The 21,477-nt window shown below is 44.5% G+C and overlaps 1 protein-coding gene across 1 annotated transcript; it reads right to left on the reverse strand.

Annotated features, from left to right (window-relative positions):
* Positions 1-5,705: 5,705 nt before the first annotated feature.
* MSRB1 (methionine sulfoxide reductase B1) lies at positions 5,706-20,078 on the reverse strand. The gene is made up of 4 exons (XM_040356466.1): positions 19,895-20,078; positions 13,264-13,406; positions 10,822-10,936; positions 5,706-6,354 (listed from the first exon to the last, which is right to left on the reverse strand). The coding sequence occupies exons 1-4, from the start codon at positions 19,947-19,949 to the stop codon at positions 6,323-6,325; spliced, it is 345 nt and encodes a 114-aa protein (XP_040212400.1). The 5' UTR covers positions 19,950-20,078; the 3' UTR covers positions 5,706-6,322.
* Positions 20,079-21,477: the final 1,399 nt, after the last annotated feature.

Here is a 21,477-nt window from a genome sequence, read left to right on the forward strand (position 1 = left end):
AATCTTCCAATGGGGACCCTGGTTCTGATGAATAAGAGATGTCCCCATTGGAAGATTTTCCTTCTATTCCTGCTCCAGTGACAACCCTAACTTTGGGATTTTCTTTCACTCCCGGTGATAATGGTAAACGGGACAAATAGAGAGTGTGAATTACCCTGACGAGACACAGACAGCAATAAAAACCTGGCAGGTGTCTCTCGCCTCTATCCAAAACAAGAAAAAAGTTTTGTCTTTGAGGTCCATACAGTGGACTTGGTGTTGAGTTATTCACTTTACGGTCAACACAGAGGACACTGGGGCACTCTTTACGTCTAGAGGAAAAGAGATTTCATCTCCAAATACGGAAAGGTTTTTTCACAGTAAGAGCTGTGAAAATGTGGAACAGACTCCCTCCAGAGGTGGTTCTGGCCAGCTCAGTAGATTGCTTTAAGAAAGGCCTGGATACTTTCCTAAATGTACATAAAATAACTGAGTATTACGATTTGTAGGTAAAGTTGATCCAATGTAATAAGAACCTCTCCACTGAGTAGCTACGTAAGAGAGCACTTCTCCACTGACCAGCAATGTAAGGGGACCCATCTGCACTGATCACTAATGTAAAGAAGAACTTCTCCACTGACCAGCAATGTAAGCGGGACACTACAATTGCCACTGTGTTTTTATTTTTGGCCATTACTATACATTTAATTGACTGATTAGTGAACACGATTCTTCCACACAAAGCAGAGCAGGTTTGGTTGTCAAATATCTACATTACATTCTTTATTTTTTATTTTATATTGTCATCTAGGACCGACAATGCAGTGCAGACATTAATTTTCAGGTTTTCTATGAGACCTAAAAATTATTTCAAAGGTTCCTCCTTGCTGAATCAACAAAAAAAAATTGGGAAAGAGTCATGCCATGTCATGTTTGTTTAATAGTGTGTAATATAATGAAAATGTTCTTGTGGTTTTTATGAAGCAATGAGCATTTTCCCTTTCCCTGAACAGGTTGCAGTGTTACTACCTTGTGAAATAATTGTCCGCATTTTCATCACGACAACAGGCATGTGGAAAGTGTTGATGAGTAAGATCTAGAATGTAATGACCCAAATTTACCCACAAACTTCCCTCTAGATCAAATGCTGTGGGGGGGGGGGGGGGGGGGTTCCATGATTAGGGGAGTCTGTGAAATACCAATACGTTTATGTTGATTAAAATTGTTGTTTTTTTAAAATATTGTATTGTTTTTTCCTGGTTTTTTTGCACTTCAAATAAGATGGGCTAGATTCAGGTAGGGGGATGTAAATTTGTGCGGGCGTAGCATATGTTATTTACGCTACGCCGCCACAATTTAGATAGGCAAGTGCAGTATTCACAAAGCACTTGCTCCGTAAGTTGCGGCGGCGTAGCGTAAATCTGCCAGCGTAAGCGCGCCGAATTCAAATTGTCAAGAGGTGGGCGTATGTAAATAAAACATGACCCCACGTAAATGACGTTTCTCACAAACAGCGCATGCGCCGGCCGTGACCGTATCCCAGTGCGCATGCTCCCAATCACGTCGCAAAAAGTCAATGCTTTCGACGTGAACGTAATTTACGCAAAGCCCTATTCGCGAACGACGTAAAATTTTCAAAATTTGACGCGGGAACGACGTCCATACTCAACATTGGCTATGCCTCATATAGCAGGAGTAACGTCACGCCGGAAAAAGCCTTACGCAAACGACGTAAAAAAATCCGCTGGGCGCACGTACGTTTCTTAATCGGCGTATCCAGCTCATTTGCATATTCTACGCTGAAATCGAAAGAAGCGCCACCTAGCGGCCAGCGTAAATATGCAACCAAGATACGACGGCGTGGGAGACTTACGCCAGTCGGATCTTAGCCTAATTTCGGCGTATCTTGCTTTCTGAATACAGAAAGAAGATACGCCGGCGCAGCTTTGAATTTACGCGGCGTATCAATAGATACGCCGTCGTAAATTCTTGCTGGATCTAGCCCGATGTGCGCATAGGTTCATATTTTCTTCTAAACTATAGTCCGGCCCCCCCAACAGTCTGAGGGACCGTGAACTGGCCCCCTGCCATAGAAGGATATGCTTTGTTCATATTTCGTGTCTGAGGTTTACAACCAATAAGATTCTGCAATTTTGGGCCAGGAGGAGGAAGCAACGCCATAGGAGCAGGTCAGTGATCTCCTATGCGATACTGTTGCCGGTGGTTTTCTGACAGTAACAGGATTGCTAGTGTGACACAACCCAAGGGGTTGCCGAATACCGTAGTTACAACTTTTGTAATCATCTTAATTTGGAGAATAAAAAAAAAAAAAAAAAAGAGCACACAAGAGTAAAATCAAACCATTTATTAATGAACGGTGAATAGGAGGTGCATTGAGCAGCATGGACCTTCATATAATCTGATTAACCCCTGGCACTAGAACGCTGGGGCTAAACACAAACTGTTACAGCAGAAAAATAAATAAATAAAAAGAATATTACGTTGCCCATTGCCAAAATAAACAGTCCCAGGGCAGAGTAGACCTGAAAGTTGTGAACTTATTGGCTGCAATCAGGGGCGGACTGACCATTGAGGCACTCGGGCCGCTGCCCAAGGGCCCCATGCCACTAGGGGGCCACATCAGGGTTGCCAGGCTCAGTAAAACCAGGGACAGTATGTAAAAATCGTTGTTTTTTTTTACATCTGTCCCTGATATGTACGAAACCGACATGCTTTTGATGTGAAAATCCCAAGATTTTAGCTGCCCCGCCTCTGCACTGCCTCCTGGCGTGGTGGCCATCTGTAAGCCCGGGGGCCCCATAATCTTCTATTGCCCGGGGGCCCCATGAGTTGTCAGTCCTCCCCTGGCTGCAATGGACAACAACTTTTTTCTTCTGATTTTATACATGAAATACAGTAGATAAATGCTAAAAAAGTAGCCATGGACAAGAGAAATTCATCACCCAATGATTTTGACAATCTTCTGTTTAGGGACGAAAGCAGACATAGCTGACCCCAGAATATGTAGAGGGAAAGCCATTAAAGCGGATGTGCCATGGGGAAAAATATATTAAAAGCCAGCAGATACAAATACTGCAGCTGCTGACTTTTAATATAAGGACACTTACCTGTCCTGGAGTCCAGCGGTGATCGCAGCAGATGACGAGCCGATCGCTCGTCACCCTGCTGCTCCCCCCTCCATCCTCGGTGAGGGAACCAGGAAGTGAAGCGCTCCGGCTTCACTGCCCGGTTCCCTACGGCGCATGCGCGAGTCGCGCTGCGCCCGCCGATTGGCTCCCGCTGTGTGCTGGGAGCCGAGTGTTCCCAGCATACAACGGGGGGACGGACGGGAAGGAAGGAAAAAACCCGTCCTTTGCCCGTATCGTAGGGCCGGAAGTGGGTTCAGACACCTGTCTGTAGACAGGTATCTGCACCCCCCTCCCCCCTGAAAGGTGTCAAATGTGACACCGGAGGGGGGGAGGGTTCCGATCAGCGGGACTCCACTTTAGAGTGGAGATCCGCTTTAAGGTGTCCCCCAGGTCCAAGATAAACGTTGTCACAGAGGTCTTCTCATTCCCTAAATTTGCACACTAATGCCCCGTACAGATGATCGGAAATTCCGACAAGAAAAGTCCGATATGAGCTTTTGGTTGGAAATTCCAACTGTGTGTATGCTCCATCGGACTTTTCTTGTCGGAATTTCCGGCAACAAAAATTTGACAGCTGGTTCTCAAATCGGAAATACCGATCATCTGTAGCAATTCCGATTGCGAAAAATTCCGGTGCATGCTCGGAAGTATTCAACTTAATTTTCTCGGCTCGTCGTAGTGTTGTACGTCACCGCGCTCTCGACGGTCGAAAGTTCAGAGAACTTTTGTGTGACCGTGTGTATGCAAGCCGAGCTTGAGCGGAATTCATCCAGCTTGTCCTTGTTTGTCTAATGCCGCGTACACACAATCGGATTTTCCGTTGGAAAAACCTTGGATGTTTTTTCCCAACGGAAAATCCGATCGTGTGTACGCGGCATTAGGCTAATAAGGACAAGCTGGATGCACATGTTTAACTGGAAAATGGAAGCAAACATTACAGGTTGTCAGGAGATGCTTGCATGTCCGTGGCGATCTTATGTCTTGCTGCGCCTCATTTATTAAAGTGTCTATGTGTAAAATAGTCTTGGCCTGTTCTGACTTCACAAACCAGTGCAATTCTCACAGTGCAATATTAGAAAAAAAAAAAAACTGAAATGAAAATCCTACATAGTTCAGTGGACTTGGCACATGAAACGGTCTTGGCCTAAGGGGGTTGTAAACCCTCCTGTTTTTTTCACCTTAATGCATCAAGGTGAAAAAACGACTGGCCCCCCAGCCCCCCGTTTAACGTATCCTGGCCCTGGAATGTCCCATGGCGAGGACGCACTGTCTCTGCCCAGGGGTTCTTAGCTCTTGATTGGATAGATTGATTGCAGTGCAGCCATTGGCTCCCGCTGCTGTCAATCAAATCCAATGACGCGGGCGCCGGCCTGAGTCCTGCATTCGGCAGCCATGGATGCTGGACTCTGGAGCGCGCCCGCAAAGTAACCCCCCGGAAGAGCGCTTCCCCCAGGGGGTTATCTGATGTGGGGAGGAGCCGCGAGAGGCGCCTTGGCACCCCAGAAGATGGTGTTCGGGGCCACATTGTGCAAAATTAACTGCACAGTGGAGGCAAGTAGGATATGTTTGTTATTTAGAAAAAAATAATACTCAAACCTTTAGTATCACTTTAAGATCTGCCCAGCTAAGACATGTGTCCAAAACTGGAGTACCGTATTAAGTTTCTCCCCAAATTAGCCAAAATAATGGGAGTACATATGCCGTTGAGTAAGGGGTGTAATCCCTAATCAACTAATATGACTAGCTATAGACAGTCCTGGAAAGTTCTTCCCAAACACTGATTAATGAGAGCTTTATGTATGTTTAGGACAATCACATAAACAATTAGCATAACAAAATCATAACAGTCTACTGCCATGCTACAGCGGAGGGCGTTACCAGGCCCCCACTACATTACAGCAACGGGCGTGGCCAGGCTCCTGCTACGTTACAGCAGAGGGCGTGGCCAGGCTCCCGCCACGTTACAGCAGAGGGCGTGGCCAGGCTCCCGCCACGTTACAGCAGAGGGCGTGGCCAGTCTCCCGCTACGTTACAGCAGAGGGCGTGGCCAGGCTCCCGCTACGTTACAGCAGAGGGCGTGGCCAGGCTCCCGCTACGTTACAGCAGAGGGCGTGGCCAGGCTCCCGCTACGTTACAGCAGAGGATGTGGCCAGGCTCCCGCTACGTTACAGCAGAGGACGTGGCCAGGCTCCCGCTACGTTACAGCAGAGGGCGTGGCCAGGCTCTCGCCACGTTACAGCAGAGGGCGTGGCCAGGCTCCTGCCACGTTACAGCAGAGGGCGTGGCCAGGCTCCCGCCACGTTACAGCAGAGGGCGTGGTCAGGCTCCCGCTACGTTACAGCAGAGGGCGTGGCCAGGCTCCCGCTACGTTACAGCAGAGGGTGTGGCCAGGCTCCCGCTACAGCAGAGGGCGCGGCCAGGCTCCAGCAACGTTACAGCAGAGGGTGCGGCAAAGCCCCCGCCACGCTACAGAAGGGGGAGGCATTTATGAGGATTTTCAAATAATGTTTTGTGGTTCTTATTAAAAAAAAGAAAACAATATATATATTTTTGATTTAAAAAAGATGTTACAGAAGGTTTGGTTCAGAGATTTCAATTTCCCACCAAAGTATCTCTATAATAATTTGGAAGCATTTCATCATGATAAAAACACACAATTACCATTAAAATCACAACCATTGTCACTATTTCATTAAAGAAGAGTTCCAAGTATGTCATGTAGACCATACTTGTGAGATTCCTCTAGAACAGTGTTTTGACGCCTGTCCTCAGGACCTACTAAAGGCCACACACGATCCGATAGTCCGACAATAATTGTCTGATGGACGTGTTGTCGGATAATTCGACTGTCTGTAAGCTCTATCGGACAATTTGTTGTCAGAAATTCCGACAACAAATGTTTGGCGCACAGGTATTGGGAACAGTGTTCACTAATAAATTATCTTGTATCAAATTGGCAGAAAAAAAAAAAGCAATTATGGGAAAACTGTGAAGTGACCATATGGCGGCTATTGCTACATTCGTATTGCAGGTGCATTGTGGGTGCGTCCAGCAGGAGGCCCTGAACCACATCTGATGCCAGCAGGTATAATCTTCAGCCGAGACGTCCGGTAAGGGTTTATCACAGCCGATTCATCCGCTGATGGACCGTCAGGAAAGGTTCAGCACATCCCCGTTTAATACATTTGCGGGCTTTAGGCTCGATCCGCTCCCCCGCCGACTTTGTCTGGACAAGGAGAGAAGAACAATTAAAAGGTTTATATTGTTATACCAGGAAATCAACCTATTAATAGTCTCTTGCGTCGTACCGCAAGTCTTACCAGTCCGGAACAATTAGAGGTGATGGGTTTCTGCAACCAATCACAGCGCACGCATTTATATCTCATATGCAGATTATAAGGAATATACTTATATGATGAGAACTTCCTGAACTACACTCGCTATCCGAAATATATCAATTCAATAAAAGTTTGCAAATTATTAATGTAGTCTTATAGGAAAACTGTTCCTAAGCCTTCGTTAATACTTGCTTTTGCTCTCTGAAGATCAATCTACAATCGGATCGCTCTTCAGAGAGAATATGACAGGCAATGAGGAGGCATTGTATCGCCTCCTCATTGCCAGTTTTATCCCTTTAACCACTTGCTTACTGGGCACATATACCACCTTCCTGCCCAGGCGAAATTTCAGCTTTCAGCACTGCGTCGATTTAAATTAAAAATTGCGTGGTCGTGCGACGTGTCTCCCAAACAAAATTGGCGTCCTTTTTTTCCCACAAATAGAGCTTTCTTTTGGTGGTATTTGATCACCTCTGCGGTTTTTATTTTTTGCGCTATAAACAAAAAAAGGGCGACAATTTTGAAAAAAAAAAAAAAACACAATAATTTTTTGCTATAATAAATATCCAATTTTTTTTAAAAGAAAATATTTTTTTTCTCAGTTTAGGCCGATACGTATTCTACATATTTTTGGTCAAAAAAAAAAAAAAAATCGCAATAAGCGTATTGTGATTGGTTTGCGCAAAAGTTATAGTGACTACAAAATAGGGGATAGAATTCTGACATTTTTTTTATTATTTTTGTTTTACTAGTAATACGGCAAGCTGCAAATTTTGTCAGGACTGTAATATTGCAGTGGACACATCGGACACTTTTGACACATTTTTGGGACCATTCACATTTATACAGCGATCAGTGCTATAAAAATGCATTGATTACTGTATAAATGTGACTGGCAGGGAAGGGGTTAACACTAGGGGGCGAGGAAGGGGTTAAATGTGTATCCTGGGTGTGTTCTAACTGTGTGTGGAGGGGGGTGACCGATCGGTGTCCCTTGGTACAAGGGACACAACATCTGTCTCCTCTCCCTGACAGGACGTGAAGCTCTGTGTTTTACACACAGAGCTCCACGTCCCTGCTCTGTCACTGCCGATCGCGGGTTCCATGGCGGACATCGCGGCCAGTGGCCAGAGGACCCGAGGACGTCATATGACGTCCTCCTGGATTTACAGAGCCACCGTGAGGCCGTCTTTTGACTATGGCCCGGGGCTCAAGTAGTTAACCACCTAAAGACAGGACGTATTGCCCCCTTATTGACCAGGCCATTTTTTGCGATACGGCACTGCGTTGCTTTAACTGAAAATTGTCGTGCGACGCTGTATCCAAAATATATATAAAAAAATCGATGTCCTCTTTTTCCCACAAATAGAGCTTCTTTTTGGTGGTATTTGATCACTTCTGCGGTTTTTAATATTTGCGCTGTAAATGGGCCGACAATTTTGAAAAAAAAATACATTTTTGAGTTTTTGCTCAAAAATAAAGATCGTTATCCCAAAAAAAAAAAAAGGAAAATAAAATAAATAATTCTTTATCACTTTTGGTCAATATCTATTCTATTTTTTTTTTTTACCAAAAATGCTATAGCATCTACAAAATAGGGGATAGATTTATGGCATTTTTATAATTTTTTTTTACTAATGTAATGGGGAGCGATTTTTTTTGCAGGACTGCGACATTGCAGCTGACAGATCAGACACTTGATACTTTTTTGGGACCACGGACACTTATACAGTCATCGGTGCTATAAAAATGCACCAATTACTGTATAAATGTCACTGGCAGAGAAGAGGGTTAAATGTGTTGAGAGAGGGAGAGGGCTGTTCTTTAATCACTAGAAACAAATGATCTCTCTCTACTCCCCTGACAGAACGGGGATCTATTTGTTTACATTGACAGATCCCCATTCTGGCTCTCTGTGGATCGATCGCAGGTGGCTGACGAACATCACGGCCACGCGCACTGGCTCCCCCGCCGGACCGTGGGCGCGCGCCCGCTGTAGCTGTTAAAAAGTGACCGATGTACAGCTACGGCAAGTCGTGGGAACAAGCCGACCTGCTGTCGTATAATGATGGCAGTCGGTCAAATGCTGCACTACCACTCTGCAATTACGCGTGTTGTGTGCAGTGGTTGCAAAGCAGCTCCATCAACTTGAATGGATGGGTCATGTTTGACAGTGCCTACTGAGCATGACAGGGGGGGGGGGGGGGGGGGGGAGTGTACACTTGATAGCACGCAGCCATTGGCTCCCGCTACTGTCAATCAAATCCAGTGATGCGGGGGCGGGGCCGAGTCCTGCTGTCTGTGTCAATGGAGCAGAACTCGGGAGCGTGCCCGCACAAGTGCCCCCATGGAGAGACCCCAGAAAAAAAGAGGATCGGGGCCACCCTTTGCAAAATCCTTGCACAGAGGAGGCAAGTATAACATGTTTGTTATTAAAAAAATAAAAACACACAAACTCTGAAGCTTAACAATCACTGTAAAGCCAAGATTAATGGTTGTTCAGCACTTAGCAAAATGGGGTCAAAAGATACATACAATCAGAGGTAACCTTGGATGTGATAAACAACATTACTTACACGGCCAAGACAGCAACACTGGTGTCACGCGACACAAAGAATAAATGCTGATCTGCTAAATATTTCTACCGGTATAAAGTCCAATAGTGAAGGACTCGGCTCATTACAGTAAAATCAGGTTACCCATCAACCATAGAGATATAAGAACTGCGGGGTGAGCCGGTTCATCTCACACACATTCTATTAAGCTTTGGCATTAAAAGCCTGAAAGCTGATTGGTTAGTGTGCGAAGATGTACCAGATTTTGAAAATCTCCCCCAGGGCTGGACTGGGACAGAAATTTGGCCCTGGACTTCATCGAGACTGGCCCACTTTGGCAGGTCTCTCCCATGGTGGCCAGACAACTCCTCGTAATCGGAGGTTCCACTGTACAGTCTTGTTGTATTTTTTTTTTTTACGTGCATATGCACAGCCTTGTATTATGTTTACATGTATTTTGACAATATTTTTTATCTTTCTATAATAAAATTATATTTTTTCACACTTTTTCTCTACTCTGAATATTATGTAGTATCCGTGGTGACTGTACATACAATCACCAGGGCCTTAAAAGTCCCGTAAGGGGGAACCCTTTCCTGGTCCTACACTATAAAATACTGACCCAGAATCGGTATAGATATAAGGAATTCGGACACTTTCCTGACCCATTTACAGCATGTATGTTCCAAGTTTGTCATCCAAAAGTCACGAAGACACAGCCAGGAAACTAGTACAGTGAAATTTTGGATTGCGAGTAATGCAGTTAAAGCGGGAGTTCACCCATTTATTAAATTTTTTTTTTCTCCCCTTAGATTCCTGCTCGTTTGGTCTAGGGGAATCGGCCATTTGTATCAAAATATGAGCAGTACTTACCCGTTTTCGAGATGCATCTTCTTCCGTCGCTTCCGGGTATGGGACTTCAGGAGCGGGCGTTCCTTCTTGATTGACAGTCTTCCGAGAGGCTTCCGACGGTCGCATCCATCGCGTCACTCGTAGCCGAAAGAAGCCGAACGTCGGTGCGGCTCTATACTGCGCCTGCGCACCGACGTTCGGCTTCTTTCGGAAAATCGTGACGCGATGGATGGATGTGACCGTCGGAAGCCTCTCGGAAGACTGTCAATCAAGAAGGAACGCCCATTCCCGCAGCCCATACCCGGAAGCGACGGAGAGGATGCATCTCGTAAACGGTAAGTACGGCTCATATTTTAAAACAAATAGCCGATTCCCCTAGAGAAAACGAGTAGGAATCTAAGGCTAAAAAGTGCCCTCTAAGGGTGAACCCCCGCTTTAACGAGCTTTCGCAATACAAGCATGTTTTGTTTTTTTTTTAATCTCGACTCTGTTTCTGGGTGTTGTCTTGCAAAGCGAGCAGGATTCAAGCCTCTGCGGTGTGAAGTACCACATTTGGCCAGAGGTCCGGGGGCACCAGAGCCGATCGGAAATACTCAAACACTCCATTCCCAAGCCTCTCAGGGTTTACGAGTTCAGCCGAGCTGTCTGAGTATTTACGAGGCTCTCCGACACCCCCCCCCCCACCTCTGGCCACATGCGGTATTGCATGCCATAGAAGTCAATGCGGAACAAGTTATTTTCATTTCCATTGACTTCTATCAGGAAACTCGCTTTGATATGTGAGTGCTTTGGATTTCGAGCATTCTCCTGGAACAGATTATGCTCATCATCCAAGGTTCCACTGTACCTTCAATGGAAGCTCCTGTCCCCATCCCCCGACATGCACAGATTAAAGATGTGAGGGTCTTTCATTTATGGTTCCACTTATAAGATTGCTTGGATAGTTACCTTTGGGGACGAACTTAATCGAGTCGCTGAATATTCAGAAGCGGGACTGGTTCTTCTTTGGTCCGTCATTTAAAAACTCATGACCTAGTCCATTGCTGCACTTCCCGCAGGAGACCTGGAGAAGCAAAGTGACATGACTTAGTGCAGAAACTCCAGACAAAGGTGTGAAGGATACAGTGATAAAATTAAAGGGAACCTGTCTAGAGCCCTGGCCCTGCTGAAGCTTCCAATCAGTGATGGAGGCTCCTAGATTCAAAGCCAATTTGTCAATTCCTGGCTAGTATACAATAAAGCAGCTTAACAACTTCCACTCACATCTGACCCTTTAAAGTGTAACCAGTGTGGTCAGGTGATGGACATTCACGTATATGCATGTTCTTATTAAGCAGTAAATTCACTTTAAAACACCCCCCACTGATCTCTATAGCTGCACGTACTGTGGAGCAAATCCTCCTTAGTTAAAGGAGAAACATTAAAGCGGGGGTTCACCCTAAAACTACTTTCTAGTATTACAATGTCCCGACACATTACAATACAACTATGCCTATTTTTTTTATGCTGTACATACCTCGGTACAGCTAGTTCACCCGCGGCTTCCGGGTTGCGAATCCTGCGGGAGAGAGCTCCCCCCCATCGCGTAAGCTGCGTCACGATTGTCGAAAGGAGCCGAACGGCGGTGCGCAGGCGCAGTATAGCGCCGACTCGCCGTTTGGCTTCTTGGTTTTTGGTCATCACGTCAATCACCAGCAAGTTAGGAACGCCCACTCCCGCGGGATTCGCAACTCCGGAAGCCACGGGTGAACTAGCTGTACTGAGGTATGAACAGCATAAAAAAAAAAATAGGCATAATTGTATTGTAATGTGTCGGGACATTGTAATACTAGAAAGTAGTTTAATGGGGGAACCCCCGCTTTAAGTAATTTCAAGTCCCTCTGTCAGTAGTTCCGTTCCTTCTATTCCAAAAAGTAATTAAAAAACAGCTAAGTTTCCCCTCTTCTTTCCTCCCAGCAGTGACTTGGCACCTCAGCTCCCTGTGCTCTCCCTTATAAGCAGGGAGTACGCAGCTCACCTCTCCCAGCAGTGATGTAGCAGCTCATTCCGCCCACCACCCCCCTGCTCTTCTTCCCAAAAGTGACTCAGCAGCTCAACTCTCCCTGCAACCAAAATCAGCAGCTCAGCTCCGCTCACCTTTCTCCCCCTTCCCAGCAGTGACTCAGCAGCTCCGCTCACCTTTCTCCCACTTCCCAGCAGTGACTCAGCCGCTCTGCTCACCTTTCTTCCCCTTCCCAGCAGTGACTCAGCAGCTCCGCTCACCTTTCTCCCACTTCCCAGCAGTGACTCAGCCGCTCCGCTCACCTTTCTTCCCCTTCCCAGCAGTGACTCAGCAGCTCCACTCACCTTTCTCCCCCTTCCCAGCAGTGACTCAGCAGCTCCGCTCACCTTTCTCCCACTTCCCAGCAGTGACTCAGCCGCTCCGCTCACCTTTCTTCCCCTTCCCAGCAGTGACTCAGCAGCTCCACTCACCTTTCTCCCCCTTCCCAGCAGTGACTCAGGAGCTCCGCTCACCTTTCTCTCCCTTCCCAGCAGTGACTCAGCAGCTCCGCTCACCTTTCTCCCGCTTCCCAGCAGTGACTCAGCAGCTCCGCTCACCTTTCTCCCCCTTCCCAGCAGTGACTCAGCAGCTCCGCTCACCTTTCTCCCCCTTCCCAGCAGTGACTCAGGAGCTCCGCTCACCTTTCTCCCCCTTCCCAGCAGTGACTCAGCAGCTCCGCTCACCTTTCTCCCACTAGTGATCACCTAGGCAATAAAATAAAATGCCGTTTGGAGGGCCACTTAGCACTCCGTCGATACCATCACAGCTTAAAGGGGTTGTAAAGGTAAAAAAAAAAAAAAATCCCTAAATAGCTTCCTTTACCTTAGTGCAGTCCTCCTTCACTTACCTCATCCTTCCATTTTGCTTTTAAATGTCCTCATTTCTTCTGAGAAATCCTCACTTCCTGTTCTGTGTGGAGAAAGCCTCTTAAGGGGGCGAGCAGGAGTGTCAGGACACTCTACTTTGCAGATAGAGAAAGGAGCTGTGTGTTAGTGGGCATCCTGACACTCCTTGCTCGCCCCCTCGAGAGGCTTTCTCCACACCAGGGAGAAAGTCTTGCATTGCTGTGTGGAGTTACAGACAGAAGAACCGCCATTTTATTCTCTAGGGTGTTAGAAAAAACTATATATAATGTTTCGGGGTTTTAAGCAATTTTCTAGCAAAAAAAAAACTGTTTTAGTCTTGTAAACGCCAAATCTGAAAAACAGCCAAGGTCCTTAAGTGGCTAAGAAGTAGGACCTTTGCATCTTTAATGAAGACCCCTATGGATTATAAATAGTCATGTACAATCTTCCGCAGACAATACCCTGGTGGTCATGTGGTTTATGGAATCCATGAGGTTTTCTCACCTTAAGAGCATTGGGCCGTTCCACATATTTGGAGACGCTGTCCTCGTGGATGGTCTCTGTGAAGGCCGGCCACGGCGACGAGTGTTCATACTTGGTGCGGCTGGAGAAGAGCTCGTAGCCACATTTGGCACACACGTATATTCCTGATCATAGAAAAACAGAGACACAAAGTCTTAGAAATAATTTACAGAAATCTCCATACTCCTTTGGGCTTTCATTATTATTTAATTCACTGGAAAGGATCTGGTTGCTTTTATATGAATAAATCCTGACGGTGTTTGAGAGTGGTGGGTAGGCAGTGTGAAAAGTGAAGGACTCTGGGTTGGGTGCGAAGGAGGAATTGTGAAGATCAATTTCCTAGAAAGCACGGCGCCACTTTATTGCGGTTTTGGATACCTGAGATACTGCGCTGTATTTTTATTGCATGTGATATTATGAGATTTCCGTTATGAATTTGGACATTCTCTGATGAACTTTACGCATGGATTTATTGCGCTGAATGAAGATTGGACTAGTCGCATGGGACACACACACACATTTATTTTTTTATTAAAAAAAAAAAAAAAAATTAATATATAATAAAACACACAAATGTTTTTGGAAGATTTGACACTATACTGTTGTGTATAATTTTGCATATAAATTTCATGTATATATTCTGTTTCTATGTACTTCCATATTGATGAAGTGCGCATACCGTATTTATCGGCATATAACACGCACTTTTTTCCCCCTTAAAATCAGGGGGAAATCGTGGGTGCGCGTTATACGCCAATCCTCGCTTTCTGAGCGCCGCCGACATATACCGAGTGCAGTACACTCGGCTGGGTTCAGCCACGCTCGGCTCCACGCGCAGAGTGTGCCCGAGCCCAGCCGAGTGTACTGCACTCGGTATATGTCGTCTTTCTGAGCGCCCGCCGCGGACATATACCGAGTGCAGTACACTCGGCTGGGCCCGGCCAAGATCGGCTCCGCGAGAGGAGTCGAGCGTGGCCGAGCCCAGCCGAGTGTACTGCACTCGGTATATGTCAGCGGCGGCGTTCAAAAACAGCGTGGGAGAAGCAGGGAGGACACCACAAGGACACGTGCGCTATAGGGCGATAAATACGGTATTTCATGCTACAGCAAAGTCACAATTTTTAGTTTGAAGAGGACCGGCAATTGATCCTGTAGCTTTACACCATTCCATGTAGTCAGTAAACTTCCTCTTACAAATTACATAACCGGATCCCCCCCAGCACAAGACATGTTGTGACACTGATATTGCAAACTAACCAAAATCACTGAATGCCTTCCAGGAATAGACGGCTGTACTGTTTCTACTTAGTACATTATTAATTGGTAACCACGGTTATTAGTGCAATTAGTTTTTATGCTGAACAAGCTTTAATGTATGGCATTACACAGAATCTAATGATCAAGTGCACTTTTTTTTTAAGGGGAACTTTAGCCAATTTTTCAATTTTTATTTATTTTTTATGGGTGGACACATATTAATTATATATATATATATATATATATATATATATATATATATATATATATATATATATATATATATATATATAATATTTTTTTTTCCCCAAAAATACACACAAAGAAAAAAAAAAAATATATATATATATATATATATATATATATATATATATAATTTTTTTTTTGGTGTGTGTATTTTTGGGGGTTCAAAGTAATTTTTGGGGGGAAAAAATGATTATATATATATATATATATATATATATATATATATATATATATATATATATATATATATATATATATATATATATATATCTATCTATCTATCATTTTTTCCCCCCAAAAATACACACACCAAAAAAAAAAATTATATATATATATATATATATATATATATATATATATATATATATATATATATATATATATATATATATATATATATATATATATATATATATATATATATAAATAAAAATATATAAATATTTTTTTTTTTCCCGAAAAATACACACACACTTTTAGCAGAGGCCCTATAGAATGAAATGATGGGTTTTTCAATTTTTTATGTCAAAACGGTATTTGCGCAATTTATTTTTTATTTTTTGGAAAAATAAACAAAAATTACACTTTAATTTGATTGCACACAAACACAATATAATACCCACCTTTTTGGTAAAATATGTTACGCCAAGTAAATAGATACCCATTATGTCACCCTTTAAAATTGCGTATGTCTGTGGAATAGCACCAAGCTGGAGTACTTAAAATTCTCCATAGGTGACGCTTTACAGGTTACCAGTTTAGAGTTGCAGAGGACATCTGGCACTAGAATTATTGCTCCTGCATTCGCAGTCATCCCCTATTTTGTAGACACTATAACTTTTGCGCAAACCAATCAATATACACGTATTGTGATTTTTTGTTTTTTACCAAAAATATTTGATTTTTTTTTTTTTTAGGGGGGGGGGGATATTTATTATAAGCAAAAATATTTCTTTTTTTTTTTGTCCCATAATTGTCGCTCTTTTTGGGCTTATAGCGCAAAAAAATAAAAACCGCAGAGGTGATCAAATACCACCAAAAGAAAGCTCTATTTGTGGGGAAAAACCAGGACCTAAATTTTGTTTGGGTACAGCGTCACACATCCACGCAATTGTCAGTTTAAGCGACGCAGTGCCGTATCGAAAACAATATGCCAATATGCATCCTTCTCCATTTTTTTTTTTTTTTAAAAGCAAAAATAAGGTTTATTGATTGCTTTGCACAAAAGTTATAACGTCTACAAAGTACAAGCAGTCTTGCACGCTCCGACTTTGGGATGAGACTTGTACTCTGCTGATCTTGAGGTGGAACTCCACGCCAAATTTTAACAAAAAAAACGGCATGGGTTCCGCTCTAAGGGCATACCAGGCCCATGGGTCTAGTGAGGATTTAATGGGGAACCCCCTACGATGAAAAAACGTTGTGGGGGGTTGCCCTTTAAATCTGCACCAAACCCATGGGCCTGGTATGCCTTTGGAGGGGAACCCATGTCGTTTTTTTTGTTAAAATAATGCGTGGAGTTCCCTCTCAAGATTCATATCAAACACAGTGCCTGATATTGGCAGGGATCCAAGTCGGATCCCCGCTCATTGAAAGTCGGACTTCAAGTCGCAGGGCAAAGTCAGATCAAAGTAGTATCCTGTTCATGAAAGTCGGATGGACGTCGGACCGATGTAGGATCAATGTAGGACCAATGTCGCAGAGCAAAGTAGGATGAAAGTCGTGTAGTATAGTGTGAACCCAGCCTCATACTACATACCGTATTTATTGGGCTATAACGCGCCCCGGCGTATAGAGCACACCCCCGAACTTGAAGGAAAATTACTGCAAAAAAAAATAAAAATACTTACAGTTTGGATGCCCCTCGTCAGTGTCTTGCCCGTCGCCCATCGCGTCCTGCCCGTCGTCCATCGGCGGCCTCGTCCGGTCCGGCGTCCTTCTGCGGCCATCGTGGTGTCCTCCCCGCTCGATCCCCGCACTGTGTTCGAACCACTGCGCCGACATATACTGAGCGCAGTACACTCGGGTATAGCCGGGCGGGCTCGGCTCCTCTCGCGTAAAGGACGTACAGTATATGTTGGCGCAGTGGTTCTAACACAGCGCGGGAAGTGGGTATCGGCGTATATTTTCAGGGCAAAAAAGTGCGCGGTATACGCCTATAAATACGGTATCTAAGCTCCATTTCATGCTGAAAGTGGAATTCCGCCGATTTAAAAGTCAGCAGCACGGCCTGGCAATCTTCTGGGACCTGTGACATGTCCCAGAAGATTGCATGGAGGGAGGGGGGGTGATCTTCCTTTCGGCACCGCAGAGCTCCGGGAAGGAAGGGGGAGCTGGGTGCCTCCAAAAAGAGGGTCTCTGTGTGTGGCATATCAGGGGGTCACAATCACAGAAAGCGTTAGTTGCATTTCTGGTTGGAAATCCACTTGAATAAACTAAATTATTAATGTATCTTAAATAGAAAACTATCTTTAAATTGATTTTTACTTCAAAAGGCATTTTATTAAAATTAATTTGAAAAAAAAAAAAAAATGTATTTAAATCCCAAATAAATCAGATTAAAAAAAAAAAAATCAAAAAAAAAATCATTGCTTTATGTCCACCCTGATTTATAGTATGTAAATGGTGTCTGTTCACACCCAAGCGCCGCCTTGCCTGACTCTTGTCACTCAGAGTGTGATAAAGTCCACGAGATTCTTTGGGGCAGAATCCCCCGTTTTTTTGTGGACTTCAACAGGAGCGCCTGAAAAACGCAAAAAAAAAAATGTGCATTTTAGGTGGCATTCCCACCGGTGTAGCCCATAAACGTGTGATTGTGCGCATTCACAGAGAAAGCAAAAAAAAAATATGCAATGGTAATTGCACCTCAAACATGACAAGATGTGCGAAAAAAACAATCAAACACACACACACACACACACTTAAAAAAAAAATTGCATGAAACTCAAAAAGAATTCCTGGGATCCTTCGCCATGCGCAGTGCAACTCAGTACAATCAATGGGCCGGCCTGTGCGTGAAGCGCAACGCACAGAAAACCAAGCGTATGTGCGACGCCGCGCAACACTGTGAATGAGGCTTCCTCTACTTAGGAACCAGCTTTCCATTGGCTCAAATCTGCCTTACAAGAGGCTGACAGACCCCACAACTAATGGCCCGTACGCACGATCCGAATATCGGACGAAAACGATCGTCCGAGGAAGAATCATACGATTTTCGGATCGTGTGTACACTACTTTCGAGAGCCGATCACGACAGTTCATCCGATATTATTCGATCGGACAAGCACAAAAATGTTCCTTTATTTTCGTTTAGTCAGTATAGTTGTCGTTCGAAAATACAATACAAATACATTACAACCCATGACATCACTTCCGATTATTTTTTTCTGTCGTACGAGAATTTTCGTGACTTTAATAACCTATTTCATTTTACTTGCAAACATTAAGCGGAAAAAGTCGTACGATCCGTCGTCCGATATTCGGATCGTGTGTATGGGCCATCAGAACAGTCTATTAGCTAGATTCACGTAGTTTGCCGCAACTTTAAGGCGGCGCATCGTATTTACGCTACGCCGCCTTAAGTCAGAGAGGCAAGTACTGTATTCTCAAAGTACTTGCCTCCTAACTTACGGCGGCGTAGCGTAAATGCGGCGGGCGCAAGCGCACCTAATTCAAAATAGGCTGAGGGGCGTGTTTTATGGCAATATGCTTTGACCTGACGTGATTGACTTTTTGGAACAGCGCATGCGCCGTCCGCCTACATTTCCCAGTGTGCATTGCGGCTAAGTACGCCGCACGGGCCTATTGATTTTGACGTGGACGTAAATCCCTATTCACGGACAACTTACTCAAACGACGTAAAATTTTTGAATTTCGACGCGGGAACGACGGCCATACTTAACATTACTATTCCAGCTATTTCATGGAATAACTTTAGGCCTGATAATGCGTTACGTAAACGGCGTATCTGTACTGCGGCGGCCGGGCGTACGTTTGTGAATAGGCGTAAGTAGTGATTTACATATTCTACGCCGACCGCAATGGAAGCGCCACCTAGCGGTCAGCCTAAAAATTACACTTTAGGATACGAGGGTGTAAGACACTTACGCCGCTCGTATCTGAGCCGAATTTAAGCGTATCTGGTTACCAGAATACGCTTAAATTAGCGCTGACGCACATTCAGACTTAGGCTGGCGTATCTACTGATACGCCAGCCTAAGTCTCTCTGAATCTGGCTATATGAGATCAATGAGGAGAGATCAATGATAAATAATAGGATCAATGAGAGGAGAAGAGATCGATGATAAATAATGAGATCAATGAGAAGAGATCGATGATAAATAATGAGATCAATGAGAAGAGATCGATAATAAATAATGAGATCAATGAGAAGAGATCGATGATCAATAATGAGATCAATGAGAAGAGATCGATGATCAATAATGAGATCAATGAGAAGAGATCGATGATCAATAATGAGATCAATGAGAAGAGATCGATGATCAATAATGAGATCAATGAGAAGAGATCGATGATCAATAATGAGATCAATGAGAAGAGATCGATGATCAATAATGAGATCAATGAGAAGAGATCGATGATAAATAATGAGATCAATGAGAAGAGATCGATGATAAATAATGAGATCAATGAGAAGAGATCGATGATCAATAATGAGATCAATGAGAAGAGATCGATGATAAATAATGAGATCAATGAGAAGAGATCGATGATCAATAATGAGATCAATGAGAAGAGATCGATGATAAATAATGAGATCAATGAGAAGAGATCGATGATCAATAATGAGATCAATGAGAAGAGATCGATGATAAATAATGAGATCAATGAGAAGAGATCGATGATAAATAATGAGATCAATGAGAAGAGATCGATGATCAATAATGAGATCAATGAGAAGAGATCGATGATCAATGAGGAGAGATCGATGATAAATAATAAGATCAATGAGAAGAGATCGATGATAAATAATGAGAATAAGAGATTCATTCAGTATGTTGGTAACAATGTTTCAGCTGAGAGATGATGCAACTTTCTGATTGGCTGGCTCTTCCTATCCCCCGCACACACACGCGCACATTATTATTACCGTTCTCGAAGTGATCTTTGTACTTCTCTCCGCCAAAGAACGAACAGAACGACATGGCGATCTCTCCCGAACACGACCCTCTCTGGACACCGTTTCCCTTTTACCCTGCCCGGATTACACAGCAGCACGTTGTATAATAGAACAAGCTACGGGAGTGGGCGTTCACTACTTTAACCACAAGGGCGTGACTTACTGGGGAGAAGCACGTTGTGTAATAGACTTCTGCGTTCGTGGGCGGGACCTATCTGAACAGGTAGGCGTGGCTTAGTTGAATCAGCAACTTGTCGTCTAAAAGCCTTCTGTGGGAGGGACCTACTTCTCCACAAGGGCGTGACTTATTTGGAGCAGCACATTGGGTAATAGACTTCTGTGGGAGGCGGGTTACTTCACCACGAGGGCGTGGCATATTGGGAGCACGTTGTGTAATAAGACTTCTACTTGAGTGAGCGGGGCGTTGCTATGCTACAAGGGCGTAATGTTTACGTGGATCAGCACGTTGTGTTGGAAACCTGTACGGGAGTAGGCGTTGCCACATCGACTTCCCTCGTTGGTGTGTCCTTGCAAGGAACCTGGGGCCGCCATCTTGGTTGAGGGCAAAGCCTTTCTCGTGCCAGCCAGTATTGGTTATTACATGATGCATTTGTTGTGTGTGGTCATAGTGAAGGGGGAGAGCTGGAGTCATACATAGGGGCAGAAAGAGACCTGTCATTTTATGTACAGGAACAATATTTTTGTCCCTCTTTCCTCCTCATTGTCCCTCATTTTGGTCTGATTTATATAGTTGTATATAAAATGCACTTTTAATCTATCAAAAAGACTGCAGACATGATACAGGAGATGGTCAGAGACTGCAGACATGATATAGGAGATGGTCAGAGACTGCAGACAATAGTACAGGAGATGATTAGAGACTGCAGACATGATGTAGGAGATGGTCAGAGACTGCAGACATGATACAGGAGATGGTCAGAGACTGCAGACATGATACAGGAGATGGTCAGAGACTGCAGACATAGTACAGGAGACGATGAGAGACTGCAGACAATAGTACAGGAGATGGTCCATTAGACCCCTTTCACACTGGAGGCGTTTTTCAGGCGCTTTAGCGTTAAAAATAGCGCCTGAAAAAAGCCTCACCTGCAATCCCAGTGTGAGAGCCCGGGTGCTTTCACACTGGAGCAATGCGCTGGCAGGACATCAAAAAATGTCCTGCAAGTAGCTTCTTTGAGGCGCTTTAGTGTGTGTATACACCGCTCCTAAAGCGCCCCTGCCCATTGAAATCAATGGGTCAGTGCCTGCAAAGCGCCAAGGCAGTGGCGCTTTGAACCCTTTAGTTTGCCGCTAGTGGGGGTTAAAAGTACCTCTAAAACTACGGTAAAGCACAGCTAAAACTAGCGGCGCTTTGCCGCCGACGTCCCTGCCCTTTCAGTGTGAAAGGGTTCTTAGTTATATTATACATCCCATCTGTAGATGGACTACTGAGGCGCGGGAAGGGACATGGGCTGTGTGCGGGATCCCAGACCCCCAGGCCCGGATTCACAAAGGACTTACGACGGCGTATCTCCACGTACGCGGTCGTAAGT

The sequence above is a fragment of the Rana temporaria genome, chromosome 6 (genome assembly GCF_905171775.1).
Source record: "Rana temporaria chromosome 6, aRanTem1.1, whole genome shotgun sequence".
Classification (NCBI taxonomy): domain Eukaryota; kingdom Metazoa; phylum Chordata; class Amphibia; order Anura; family Ranidae; genus Rana; species Rana temporaria.